Source organism: Rhinoderma darwinii, chromosome 1, assembly GCF_050947455.1.
Source record: "Rhinoderma darwinii isolate aRhiDar2 chromosome 1, aRhiDar2.hap1, whole genome shotgun sequence".
NCBI lineage: Eukaryota > Metazoa > Chordata > Amphibia > Anura > Rhinodermatidae > Rhinoderma > Rhinoderma darwinii.
Window position 1 is genome coordinate 585,694,688 of NC_134687.1, and position 14,782 is coordinate 585,709,469.

General features: G+C 42.1%; 1 protein-coding gene across 1 annotated transcript in view; it reads left to right on the plus strand.

Annotated features, from left to right (window-relative positions):
* Positions 1-14,782, plus strand: part of ITGA1 (integrin subunit alpha 1) — a gene marked incomplete at its 5' end in the record, with an annotated part of 230,603 nt that overhangs the window by 201,011 nt on the left and 14,810 nt on the right. Inside the window, 2 exons of the mRNA XM_075854911.1 lie at positions 66-179; positions 12,252-12,356. Coding sequence (XP_075711026.1) covers positions 66-179; positions 12,252-12,356 — 219 coding nt within the window. The remainder of the gene's footprint in view (positions 1-65; positions 180-12,251; positions 12,357-14,782) is intronic.

The window sequence follows — 14,782 nt, forward strand, 5'->3', positions numbered from 1 at the left end:
TGGACACTTTATCATTTTAGTTGTTGTCATTAATTATTATGTGGAAACATTGTGCTTTTTTCTAGATTAAGAGGAATGATTTCATTCCAATGCCAAGGGTGAAATTCCATCTTTCATTCCGATTTAGAACTCCAGATGGCAACATTCTCCTGTACTTGACCAATGTGTCATCTTCTGATGTAAGATTATAATTTATGTATTCCCGGGTGGTTTTCATGTCACTCATTATGTGTGTACCAGAGATATGTTATCAGGTTTTATCTGATTTCCCACACATTTTTTCCTTCTGCTTTTATTTATAAGGTGAACTTCAGTTGAAATGTTCTTCTGTTACGTCATAGATATAAGTAAGAAGATAACATTTGTAAAGTCTCGGACTAATATTGATTTTCAGAACAATAGGGCTCTATAGAATGCTTCACTATCCTCACAACTATGGGGCTAAATTATTAACTTTTCCATGCCAGTTTTCTGCCTTAGAAAAGTTGCAAAAGGCCCATAAGTCGCAATTTGAGACTTTTGGCACCATCATCGGCACTTTTGAGTAAAGGGGTGTGGCTTCATAAAAGGGACGGGTCAACAGCAGACTAAAAAATTTATAACAATTTATGCCAGAAAACTGGAATAAATTATAACGGAAATCTACTCCAGATTTCACTCTATGGGGTGTAGCAAGGTAGAGGTCCGAGCTGGGCCCCTACCTTGCCCCTTCCCCACCTGATTAGACCATCCCACATCCCTCATTGGGTAATAAAAGGCTATGTAAACTTTTGAAGCCATTTTTTTAATAAGTCAATGTTTTATTTTATTTTGAACATCTTTACTTTTTGAGATACAGCTTCCATGTATCCTGTATACATAGAAGCTTTATCATGCAGTCAAAGCATCTAAGAGCATTATGTGCTCGATAATAGCTTGATCCTGCACCGAAGCTGTCAGTCCCGCTGATCTGACGGATTCGGCTTCAATCGCAAAATACAGCTTCTATGTGTACAAATGTATTATACTCACCTTACCGCTCCTCTTCTTTCCCTCCAGCTCCTTTATCTCTCCAGTGCGGCTCATACAAGGTAATAAAACCGGGAAGCATCAGGATGTTGTATGCGATGCTCACTGATGGCATTGAAGGGCTGCATCGCATATAAGGCCCTGACACTGCTCGGCGTCAGGACCTTGTACTAGCAGCGCTGAAGTGATGAGAGAGCCTGAGGAAGAGAAGAGGGGTAAGGTGAGTAGGTGTAATGGTGGGGGGGGGTAGGGAAACGGACAAGTGAGCCCTAATCTACCCGCCACTCTGTCCCTGCCTACTTGCAACGACCCGCCCTAGGCGACGGGGTACAACTGGGCGGCGGTCCCTGCGCTCAGTAAGTGCATGACAAACACGACAAACAAACAAGGGAATACAAGCAAAGGAAATGGGCAGTTGCTCGCGGAAACACCGTGAGCAACAGAGTAGTGAACGAGCCGAGTCAAGCCAGGAGAGTGCGAGGTACAAAGCGAAAAGCAGAAGAGTAGTCGGTAAGCCGGGGTCTGTATGGAGCAGGATCAAAAAGTAGCAGGAGCTGTAGCTGGGCCAGGAAACCTCAAGGAAAGAATTCACAAGCACAGATGGACAGGAAGAGCAGGCTTAAATAGACCGAGGGCGGGAGCTAGCTGAGTCTGGCCAGGTTGCGATAGGCTCTCCCACTCCTAAGCCTGCCAGCCTGAGTGGAGGAAGCTGGTGTCTGTCTCAGGGATGTACACTCAGGTGTTGACTGATTAATTCTGGGAGTTAACCCCGAAGCAGTGCCTGGCAGATCCTTTACAGTAGGTTTTTTTTATTTTTTTATTGCCAATGATGTGGGGGGAATAGATGGCGCATAGCAACGGTCGTTGCCCCACAATTGTGGCGCACGGCCCGGCCAAAAATGTCAACATATTTATTTTACCCCTTAACAAATGTGTCACAGTTTACTCCAACTTTTCTTGCTATTTAGGCTGGCGTATGAAACATCAGTCCTAATAAATTGCCCCCTTTGTTTATAGACAGCAGCAGTACACTACAACATGGTTTCTTACCTTGCATTGAGCGCTTCTTTGTTCCATTTGTCTGGCATGTTCCCAGTAACGATTTAAAAAAAAAAAAATCTTTGCTATGGCATTCCCAAGTTCAGCGTGCCTGCATGCTGAATTCAATATGTAAGTAAGGGGGTATACAGAAGGGAGTGAGTGCTCCTGATACACAGCAGAGTCATCAAGGGGCATCTGTGGCTGGCACTCTGGGAGCATCTGTGGTAGGTTGAAATGAGTAGAAATTATATAAATGTTTAGTAATGTCAAATTATATTACTGTGGAGGTCACTTTAGCACTATGGGGGTATGTGTTGCAGGCACTTTATAGTGGTATTTGTGACTTACACTTTATGGGGGCATATGTGGCAGGGTCTTTTCTGACAGCTAGAAGTAAATTTGGACATTTTATTATTATTTTGATTATTTTCTAGCAACCGATATTTGGGTCCTTAAGACTGAGCTTTCTAGACCATGCTCTGGACTTAAATCGCAAACTATAGACTCTTAAAATGCCAGTACTACTTACTATTAATAACTGTAAATATTTCGGAATTTGAACATGATATATAAAGACTGTCCGTAGATTTCAAGGACTGAGTTACTAAAAGGGACATCTTCTTGAGGACTTGTTAAAAAGGGCCATTGAAAAGCCAGTGCTGTTAAAAGAAAACTGTCATCAGATTTTAGGGCACTGAACCACCAGCATTTTGTTTAACTGATGGGGTTTAGCGTCCTAAACATTCCCCTCTTAAAACTGTCCATTTTAGCATTTTGTCTAAGAAGAAGTAATAATACAACATGCGCTGCATCTAAATTACCAGAGAAGAGTCCTGAGATAAGTTCTGCCGAACCGGTCTCAGCTTCATCTACGGACTGAGTATGTGCAGGATGCCATACATACAGTATAGCAAACATTTAACGTTGCAGTCAATTGCTTATTATTTAGTGATTTACTTATATTTCATTGTCATTCAGCTTAGGCCTCATTAAAGGGGTATTTCCCAGCACGCTGCCCCCCAGCATGGACACCCCTAGATCAGAAACCAGATCCCTTAATAAGACACCATATCAGACATATAAAAAAAATAATTTTCTCACCACTCCTGGTTTCTCCTCTCTTCAGGACATATCAGCCCCCGGCACACAGGGTCTATGCTGTGACACATTCGAGGTCCTGATGATGGGCAGCGTCAGGACAATGAATGCTACACAGCGCACAATATCGAGCATCAAGACCCCGACCCTTGTATGTGCGATTGCACAGACCTTGTGTGCCAGGGTCTGATGTGGGGTCCGGGGCGGACACACGTTCCCTTCTAAGCCCAGTCCCGCTCCCACCAACTGCGACTGCAATTGTTACGCCACTGTATTTAGGGCTTGTGCCACTTTTTATTTGGAAAATCAGCCTAGCCCTGCCTCTATGTTCAGCCAGTTCAATGTTATCATAGGGATACTGGGTCTTTGAAAGACTGGACTGCCGAGTTATCATCCTATTCTGCTAATGAATAAAGCTGGCCATAGACATATTAAGGGGTTCACTGATAGACCTGTCACTCTCTGGTCTCTGGGGGAGAAGCTATACTCCATCACATTCTGTAGACTGTAATAATCTGTGACATTTCTCTCAAGTGATTTGACTCCAATTACTTTCAGCTGCACACAGGAAATACAGGAAGGAAGTGTATGTCCAATATGGCTGCCCCCAGTAAACAAAAAAAAAATAGCTACAACATTGACTAAAAAAAGAAAAGCCACATTATCTCTCTTCTACAGACTTGCATTTAATTAATGAAACTCATATGTTAAACATGAGGCATTCCCTGTAATTTTTCCCCATTTTATAACACAACAAAGAGACTTTAAAATAATACTAAAATCAATTATTTACCGAAAAAATTATTGACTATTATAATATTCCTGACTTCAGTAATGTGTATATTTGCAGCAATAAGAGAAAACTAACTGTAATTAGCAAAGGTTATAAGTCCTGTAATACAGCAATATATACTGTTATATTATTGAGTTCAATGTATAAGCAGTAGGCTAGAAGGACAGCAGACTAAAATAAACTCCACATCTCATAGCTGCCCATAGGGGCTTAACTAGGAAAGACTGGGCCCCATAGCAAACTCTTGACTGGGCCCCCCCAGGTGCCACAAGCAGCCACCCTTATAGATAGTGCCCCCTGTAGAATGTGCCACACAGCCCCCCCCCCCCGTAGACAGTGCTATACAGCCCCGCCTATAGAAACTGTCACACCCCACTGGTAGATAGCGCCCCCACCTCCCCCTTGTAGATAGTGCCATACAGCCCTCCTGTAGATATTGCCATAAAGCCCCCACTGTATATAGCGCTATACAGTTCCCACTGTATATAGTGACACACAGCCCCCCTCCTTTGTATATAGTGCCACACAGCCCCCTTAGTAGATAGTACCGCACAGGCCCCCCTTAGTGCATAGTGTCACACACAGACCCCTGTAGATTGCGCCACACACAGGCCCGTGTATATATAGCCACAGCCCTCCCCTTGTAAATAGTGCCATACAGCCCCCTAGTAGATAGTGCCACACAGCCCCCCTTAGTAGTGCCACACAGCCTACAGTGAAGGAAATAAGTATTTGATCCCTTGCTGATTTTGTAAGTTTGCCCACTGTCAAAGTCATGAACAGTCTAGAATTTTTAGGCTAGGTTAATTTTACCAGTGAGAGATAGATTATATTAAAAAAAATACAGAAAATCACATTCAAAATTATATATATTTATTTGCATTGTGCACAGAGAAATAAGTATTTGATCCCCTACTAACCATTAAGAGTTCAGCCTCCTCCAGACCAGTTACACGCTCCAAATCAACTTGGTGCCTGCATTAAAGACAGCTGTCTTAAATGGTCACCTGTATAAAAGACTCCTGTCCACAGACTCAATAAATCAGTCTGACTCTAACCTCTACAACATGGGCAAGACCAAAGAGCTTTCTAAGGATGTCAGGGACAAGATCATAGACCTGCACAAGGCTGGAATGGGCTACAAAACCATAAGTAAGACGCTGGGTGAGAAGGAGACAACTGTTGGTGCAATAGTAAGAAAATGGAAGACATACAAAATGACTGTCAATCGACATCGATCTGGGGCTCAATGCAAAATCTCACCTCGTGGGGTATCCTTGATCCTGAGGAAGGTGAGAGCTCAGCCGAAAACTACACGGGGGGAACTTGTCAATGATCTCAAGGCAGCTGGCCCCACAGTCACCAAGAAAACCATTGGTAACACATTACGCCGTAATGGATTAAAATCCTGCAGTGCCCGCAAGGTCGCCCTGCTCAAGAAGGCACATGCACAGGCCCATCTGAAGTTTGCAAATGAACATCTGGATGATTCTGAGAGTGATTGGGAGAAGGTGCTGTGGTCAGATGAGACTAAAATTGAGCTCTTTGGCATTAACTCAACTCGCCGTGAGGAAGAGAAATGCTGCCTATGACCCAAAGAACACCGTCCCCACTGTCAAGCATGGAGGTGGAAACATTATGTTTTGGGGTGTTTCTCTGCTAAGGGCACAGGACTACTTCACCGCATCAATGGGAGAATGGATGGAGCCATGTACCGTCAAATCCTGAGTGACAACCTCCTTCCCTCCACCAGGACATTAAAAATGGCTCGTGGCTGGGTCTTCCAGCACGGCAATGACCCGAAACATACAGCCAAGGCAACAAAGGAGTGGCTCAAAAAGAAGCACATTAAGGTCATGGAGTGGCCTAGCCAGTCAGTCTCCAGACCTTAATCCCATCGAAAACTTATGGAGGGAGCTGAAGATCCGAGTTGCCAAGCGACAGCCTCAAAATCTTAATGATTTACAGATGATCTTCAAAGAGGAGTGGGCCAAAATTCCATCTAACATGTGTGCAAACCTCATCATCAACTACAAGAAACGTCTGACTGCTGTGCTTGCCAACAAGGGTTTTGCCACCAAGTATTAAGTCTTGTTTACCAAAGGGATCAAATACTTATTTCTCTGTGCACAATGCAAATAAATATATATAATTTTGACAATGTGATTTTCTGTTTTTTTTTTAAATATAATCTATCTCTGACTGGTAAAATTAACCTAGCCTAAAAATTCTAGACTGTTCATGTATTTGACAGTGGGCAAACTTACAAAATCAGCAAGGGATCAAATACTTATTTCCTTCACTGTATAGTGCCACACTGCTCCCCCATGTGTATAGTGCCACACAGCTCCCCCTTGTGTATAGTGCCACACAGCTCCCCCTTGTGTATAGTGCCACACAGCTCCCCCTTGGGTATAGTGCCACACAGCTCCCCCTTGGGTATAGTGCCACACTGCTCCCCCTTGTGTATAGTGCCACACTACTCCCCCTTGTGTATAGTGCCACACAGCTCCCCCTTGTGTATAGTGCCACACAGCCCTCCCTTGTGTATAGTGCCACACAGCCCCCCCTTGTGTATAGTGCCAAAAGGCAATGGTGCATCCAAGAAAGTTGTATCAGCCAGGGGGATGTCAATCAAACATGGAAAGTTGGATTTGGAGGCAGACCTATGTGATTCTTCAGGATAGCGGCACCATCCCATGACCCTTTAATGAGTAATTAGCATATAGTGTGCGCCGTTTTAAAAGGGGATTTAAAGATTTTGCTACATCTGAAAAAAACATACATTTAGAAATATTGTCAGGTCATGTATTACCGCTTGGTGGCGATTCAAGGGGTTAAAACTACCAGACAGGTTCCCATGAAATATACAATGAATTGAGAACAATTCCATCTGCTCTGCAATTTTGTTATTATAAATATATTCTATATAATTACATCTCCAGAACCAAGCTGTGACATATATGCAGCACCAGAACCAAGCTCAGTTCATAAATACAGCACCAGAACAAAAGCTCATACATATATGCATCCCCAGAACTAAGCTCAGTACATATATACAGCACTAGAACCAACCTCAGTACATATATACAATACCAGAAGAAAGATCAGTACATAAATACAGCCCCAGAACCAAGCTCATTACATAAATACAGCCCCAGAACCAAGCTCAGTACATAAATACAGCACCAGAACCAAGCTCAGTACATATATACATCTCCAGAACAAAGCTCAGTACATATATACATCCCCAGAACCAAGCTCAGTACATAAATACAGCACTAGAACCAAGCTCAGTACATATATACAATACCAGAAGAAAGATCAGTACATAAATACAGCCCCAGAACAAAGCTCAGTACATAAATACAGCACTAGAACAAAGCTCAGTACATATATACATCCCCAGAATCAAGCTCAGTACATAAATACAGCACCAGAACAAAGCTCACTACATATATACATCCCCAGAACAAAACTCATTACATAAATACAGAGCCAGAACAAAGCTCAGTACATATATACAGAGCCAGAACAAAGCTCAGTACATACATACATCCCAAGAACCAGGCTCAGTACATATATACAGCACCAGAACAAAGCTCAGTACTTAAACACAGCATCAGAACAAAGCTCAGTATAGGTTTGTACGGCGTAAAACTACAGCTCCCAGCACGGCCCGAACAATAGTAAGGATATGCTGGGAGATGCTGTTTGACACAAAAAAATCATACCACCCATCATCTCGCTGCAGATCATACAGTGACTACAATACTGATTAGAGGCAGAATAAAAATTTACATTAAGTGACTCAACGGTGACGATCTCAGACTGTGCGCATACCACTATTATGTTCAGGCTAGGGTGGAGTATAACATAAATCATATAAATAATTTGAATGACACTCAATTAAACTTTTAAACGTGGGTTGACACAAGGGTCGGCCACAGCTTTATTTATTATTTATTATTTAAATATTTTCAAAATAAACTGTTTTCCTATTATACCCGTATGCCAGCCCGCCTAAGGAAGGGCATGTAGGTCAAAGCTGCTGTGACATAAGTTTCCAAACAGAATCCAAAGCATCATGACCTGAAAAACTACAACTCCTTTGACAAACTCGCAGTCACTAAACAACATAACAATTGCACGGAGTATAATTTCCGTATCGAATATTCAGAGTGCTTCTGAGGAACATTTTATTTAATTTTTTTTTCATTTTTCATCAACTTTTTTTTTTTTTTAAATTAGATTAAACACAAAAGAAATAGGGAGGGAGGGTGGGACAAGTAACGGCCAAAAGAGGAAGATGTCTGCCCGCCCTCGCCTTATAAACCCAGAAAGGGAGGGTGGGTAAGACCCCCCCAAAACTACCCAAAAGTTGCCCAGTGGGCGGGTGCCCTCTGTCCCTATAGGCCCTATGGCCCACAATATAACTTGGACAGCCCACACCCTAGCAAGATTTAACTCTTCTTTAACCCCTTCAATGCCACACAGTCATGGGCACAACGGCTAATAAGCCTGAGTGCCTCCAATATCATGGTATAAGTCTCTATTACAGCTTCATCTGGATCCCAAACAAAGGTACAGTCTTTTACCACCATTACAGTATATAATAGTTTTTGGAAAGTATGTATTCTCCTTGCGGAGATCCAGCTGGTAGAAAGTCTTAGGGTATGTTCACACGATGAGAGGCATTTACGTGTGAAAAGACAGACTGTTAACAGCTGCCTCGTTTCACACGTAAATGCTCCTCCTCGTAATTTACGAGGCGTCTGAGACGCTCTGAGACGCTCGTAAATCTTGAGCTGTGCTTCATTGAGTTCAATGAAGAACGGCTCAAATTACGTGGCAAAGAAGTGCCCTGCACTTCTTTGCCGAGGCAGTAAATTTACGCGTCGTCGTTTGACAGCTGTCAAACGACAACGCGTAAATTACAGGTCGTTTGCACAGTACGTCGGCAAACCCATTCAAATGAATGGGCAGATGTTTGCCGACGTATTGTAGCCCTATTTTCAGACGTAAAACGAGGCATAATACGCCTCGTTTACGTCTGAAAATAGGTCGTGTTTACCCAGCCTTAAGGTTATGTTCACACAGAGTTTTTTTGCAGTTTGGAATTTTGGGGCAGATTTTGATCTGCCTGCACGCCATTTGCCTAGTTTCTAGCTGCGTTTTTAGCAGCTTTTTCGCTCGCGCCCATTGTGTGCCACAGGAAAAAATGCCTTGAAATACTCTTTCTCTGCCCCCCATTGATGTCAATGGGAGGTCAGAGGCATAAACGCCTGAAGATAGGGCACGTCACTTCTTTTTCCTGCGAGACGGTATTACCGCTCGCGGGAAAAAAAACGCCTCCACCTCCCATTGAAATCAATGGGAGGCATTTTAGGACGTTTTTTGGCACGTTTTCCGACGTGGTTTCCGCGTCAAAAAACTGTGTGAACTGACACTAAGGGCAATGCTCCCTGGGAAAAAGGCATGCAAAATAGTACTCTTACAGAAGAAAATGGTCTCCCTAGTGCCATTTATAGGTGACTACGCTGTAAATTAATGTTTGATCCTTTATGCTACATTCACACAGAGTGTACTGGGTAAAAGTACATAGTGTACAAATTGTGGTGCAGTTTTCTGGCTCAAATGTCCGCTGCGGAAAACACAGGTAAAATAAGCCTATACTTACAGACGGTCATAGAAATCTCTGCAACATATCTGCCGCGAGTGAATTCACCCTTATAGAGCCGTATATAGGCAGTGACATGGCTTGTTCCGTTATATGGCACTCATATTGCTGGTATTATTACATGGCAGTATTATTTGTAGACTGTATGGAAGAGATGGTTAAAATAATGAAGAGTTTGGGAGCCAGTCAGATTTTGGGTGAAGGGGCTTCCCTGCTAGAACCTCCAAAGTGCATCAAGGTAGATATTGGTGGAGAAGTCCAGATCAAGGTCCTCAGTCGCATCAGATATGGCTGTAAAACCTTCTAATATGGAATCTTCTTTATGTCAGACATATGTACTGTATTTATGACATCAGCACATTTGTCATTGTTACTACAGGTATGTACAGATGTAGCCGTCTTTATCTTGACTTTTAATGCATTAAATACACAGTGGCAAGAAACTTTATCTTGACTTTTTCAATGACTTTTCAATGGCTTTTGTTTTGTGATATTACGCTGCAGAAAGTTAGCAGAAACAAGATAAGGCTACAGACCCTCCCCCTTCTATATATTATATGCACGCTCGAGACCCCACTTGCTATATATTATATGCAGACTAAAAAGAAAAACTCCCACTTACTATATATTATATTCAGGCTAGAGACCCCTCCTTAATATATATTACATGCAGGCTAGAGACCTCCACTTACTATATATTACATGCAGGCTAGAATCTCCCCGCCAGTAGAATCGCTATTGGGGTCACAACAGTCGCAATTGTGACCGGGAACCGAAACTATGGTAACTGGGGCCTATGTAATAAACTACATGGGCCCGTGTTATAATAGTAACATATACTTACTCACCTCGCTCCTGAGTCGGGTCTGGGCGCAGCACTGGTCCAGATGCCTTTCATGATCTCACGATGCAATGTGTGCTGCACCCAGAGCCGAAGAGGACACCGCTCAGGAGCAAGGAGGGTAACTATAAGATTACGGTCTGCTTGAGCCCTGTATCTAAGCCTACCTTGTGTAATACTCTCTGCTGGGCCCTGTATCTAAGCCCACCATGTTTGATACTGTTTGTTGGGCCCTGTATCTAAATCTATCATGTGTGATACTGTCTGCTGTGTCTTGTATTTAAAATGTGCCTATCATGGTTTTTTTTCATCACATTCCTCCCCTTATTCCCTGCCTCGTCCTCTAATTGCAGCGATGTAATTTTTTTGGTTTGCCCCCCAAACTGATGTCTGCCTATGGCCACCCAGTCCTAATATGCTAACTTTGAGCAAAAGGACAGGGAGGAGTAGACCTTTCAAACAGAGCGGGGGGGCTGTAGCAGAGCACAGGACACTTTTTAAAGCTCTGGTATCGGGAGGAGGCGGGGAATAAGGGGAGGAATGTGGTTTAAAAGTTAAAAAAACAAAAAACAAACATGTCACCTGTTCTTTAAGCTCCCTCTAGTGTTGGCAGAATTCTATCATTTAACTCAATGGGGCAGACTGGCGCCTTACACTCCAATCCTAATATAAAGATTGCTGGAATAAGTAGCGCCTACTTTATTAAGCGGTGCACACCCCTGATTAAATTAGGTGCATCTCTGGCAGTCCGTGCTCCTGAAAGGGAAATCTACGCCAGCTACAAGCTGGTGTATATTTGCGCTATAATTTACGCCAGTCTCTGTAATGACAATATAACATAATATTTGCTTTCATTTAAAGAGGCTCTGTCACCATATTTTGCAACCCCTATCTCCTATTGCAGCAGATCGGCGCTGCAATGTAGATAAGAGTAACGTTTTTATTTTATTTTTAAACGAGCATTTTTGGCCAAGTTATGACCGTTTTTATATTTATGTAAATGAGGCTTTCTAAAGTACAACTGGGCGTGTTTAAAGTTAAAGTACAACTGGGCATGTATTGTGTTCGTTACATCGGGGCGTTTTTACTTCTTTTACTAGCTGGGCGTTGTGTATAGAAGTATCATCCACTTCTCTTCAGAACGCCCAGCTTCTGGCAGTGCAAAGACACAGCGTGTTCTCGAGAGATCACGCTGTGACGTCACTCACTTCCTGCCCCAGGTCCTGCATCGTGTCGGACGAGCGAGGACACATCGGCACCAGAGGCTACAGTTGATTCTGCAGCAGCATCAGCGTTCGCAGGTAAGTAGCTACATCGACTTACCTGCAAACGCCGATGCTGCTGCAGAATCATATGTAGCCTCTGGTGCCGATGTGTCCTCGCTGGTCCGACACGATGCAGGACCTGGGGCAGGAAGTGAGTGACGTCACAGCGTGATCTCTCAAGAACACGCTGTGTCTGTGCACTGCCAGAAGCTGGGCGTTCTGAAGAGAAGTGGATGATACTTCTATACACAACGCCCAGCTAGTAAAAGAAGTAAAAACGCCCCGATGTAACGAACACAATACACTCCCAGTTGTACTTTTACTTTAAACACGCCCAGTTGTACTTTAGAAAGCCTCATTTACATAAATATAAAAACGGTCATAACTTGGCCAAAAATGCTCGTTTTTTAAAAAAAAAAACGTTACTCTTATCTCCATTGCAGCGCCGATCTGCTGCAATAGGAGATAGGGGTTGCAAAATCTGGTGACAGAGCCTCTTTAAATGCCCCTGTTTTTCCTCTGCAGAACGTGAACTGTGATACTGATCAACTGCTGGATCCATTCCATATAAATTCAGGCAGAACGTATTACATGGAAAAATTTAAAGAAAGCATAAAAGACACAATATTGGTAAATATGCATGTTTTCTATGATTAAGGAATAAATCGTATGTACATATATATATATATATATATATATATATATACACACAATCTTAATAATTATTAAGCAGTACTATTTATACATTGTATAGCAGTATTGTTGCTGCTGCTATTATTATTATTATTATTATTATTATTCACTTAGTTTATGTACTGAGTTGTTCTTTGGACAGTGTATGTTGGTGTTTACTAAGGATTTGTGTGACAGTACTTATTAGGAAATACACAGTATATTCTTTTTACATTGGATAAAATAAATATATCACATTAGGCTATATTCACACGACCGAGTGTCAAATTGGCCGTGAAAAACGGCCGTATTTCACGGCTGATTAGCATCCGTGCGGAACCATTTTCGCAGATCCCTCATAGACTTGGGTCTATTGATAGATCAGAGAAAACAGGCAAAAATAGGACATGTCCTTTTTTACGGGCCATTCACACGATAAACGTTAATAAAATGGCCGTCTGAATAGCCCAATAGACATGCGTTCATTTTAATGCAGCCATGTGGCGGCCATTGAAAAAACATCCGTCACACAGCCGATTTTCCCTGTCATCTGAATAAGCCCTTTGTATTTAGGTAATTGTAAAGATGTATTATTTGGCCAATATATGGCACTATTATCTGGGCATCATATTGTATGGCACAGCACTATATGGTATGAATATTTGTGCACTATATAACAATACACCATATTGGGGTGAGTGTACTGGAGTGAGTGTATTGGGGTGAGTGCCAATAGAGGGTACTCCACATGGTATTATCCAACATAAGGTTGGTCCTGTATATTATACATATTATATAACAGAGCAAATTTCCACTTTCCAGTGTCTACTTCCACTTGTTTTAGGGTACATTATATACATAATCTTCAGAAGGTGATCATAGACACACAAATAGTTCTATATGTTTTAAGAAGTGCTCAGTGACAACCAATATGGCCACCATTACACCTCCCACATGGGTTTGATGATTTTTATGTTGCCATTCAGGGGTCTGGTAGAAGCTAAGTTACAAGCCTCGATGGCACTTTCATCTAGGCCTTATTTGTTGTCACAAAAATTTCTAAGAAATAGCTAAAATAGAGATACCTCTGAAAATAATTTTGAAGAACTTACAGTGGATATAAAAAGTCTACACAACCCTGTTAAAATGCCAGTTTTTGTCATGTTTCAAAATCAGTACAAGATAAATAATTTCAGAACTTTTTCCACCTTTAATGTGACCCATAATCTGTACAATTCCATTGAAAAACAAATTGAAATAATTTATAGAGGAAAAATAAAAAACTAAAATAATGTGGTTGCTTAACCCCTTCCCGCTCCTGGACGTACTATTAGGTCATGGCAGCTGTATCGTTCGCGCTCCATGACCTAATAGTACGTCTCGGGAGTAACGGCCGTTTCGGCCGTCCTCCCGACACATACAGGAGCTGTGACAGCTTCTGTCTCGTACAGCAGCTGTCACAGCTCCTACAGCGGGGACCGATCGCGGTGTCCCCGCTGATTAACCCCTTAAAAGCCGCGTTCTATAGAGATCGCAGCTTTTTAGGTGTTAAGCTGACATCGCCGGCCTTCTACACGATAGCGGCCGGCGATGGTGACTATGGCAATCAGACACCAAACAATGGCGTCCGGCTATGCCATCGACGGAAGCCTAGTGGGTCCTGACAAAGTCAGGACCCACTATGCTTGCTGTAAGTGAGTAGCTGACAGTTCTAATACACTGCACTACGCATGTAGTGCAGTGTATTAGATTAGCGATCAGGGCCTCCTGTCCTCAAGTCCCCTAGTGGGGCAAAGTAATAAAGTTAAAAAAAAGTTAAAAAAAGATGTGTAAAAATAAGAAAATAAAAGTTTTAAAAGTATTAAAAGTAAAAATCCCCCTTTTTACCCTATCAGTCCTTTATTATTAATAAAAATATATAAACAAACAAATAAACTATACATAATTGGTATCGCCATGTCCGTAACGGCCTGAACTACAAAATTATTTTGTTATTTATCCCGCACGGTGAACGCCGTAAAAGAAAATATTAATAAACCGTACCACAATCACAATTGTTTGGTCACTTCACCTCCCAAAAAACTGAATAAAAAGAGATCAAAAAGTTGCATGTACCTAAAAAAGGGAACTGATCGAAACTACAGTTTGTTACGCAAAAAATAAGACCTCACACGGCTTTATTGAGGGAAAAATAAAAAAGTTCTGGCTCTTAGAATAAGGTAACACAAAAAGTGAATGATTTTTTACAAAACTTATTTTATTGTGCAAACGCCATAAGACATAAAAAAACTATAAACATATGATATCGCCGTAATCGTATCGCCCCGCAGAATAAAGTGAATATGTCATTTATAGCGCACAGTGAACGCTGTAAAAAAATAGAA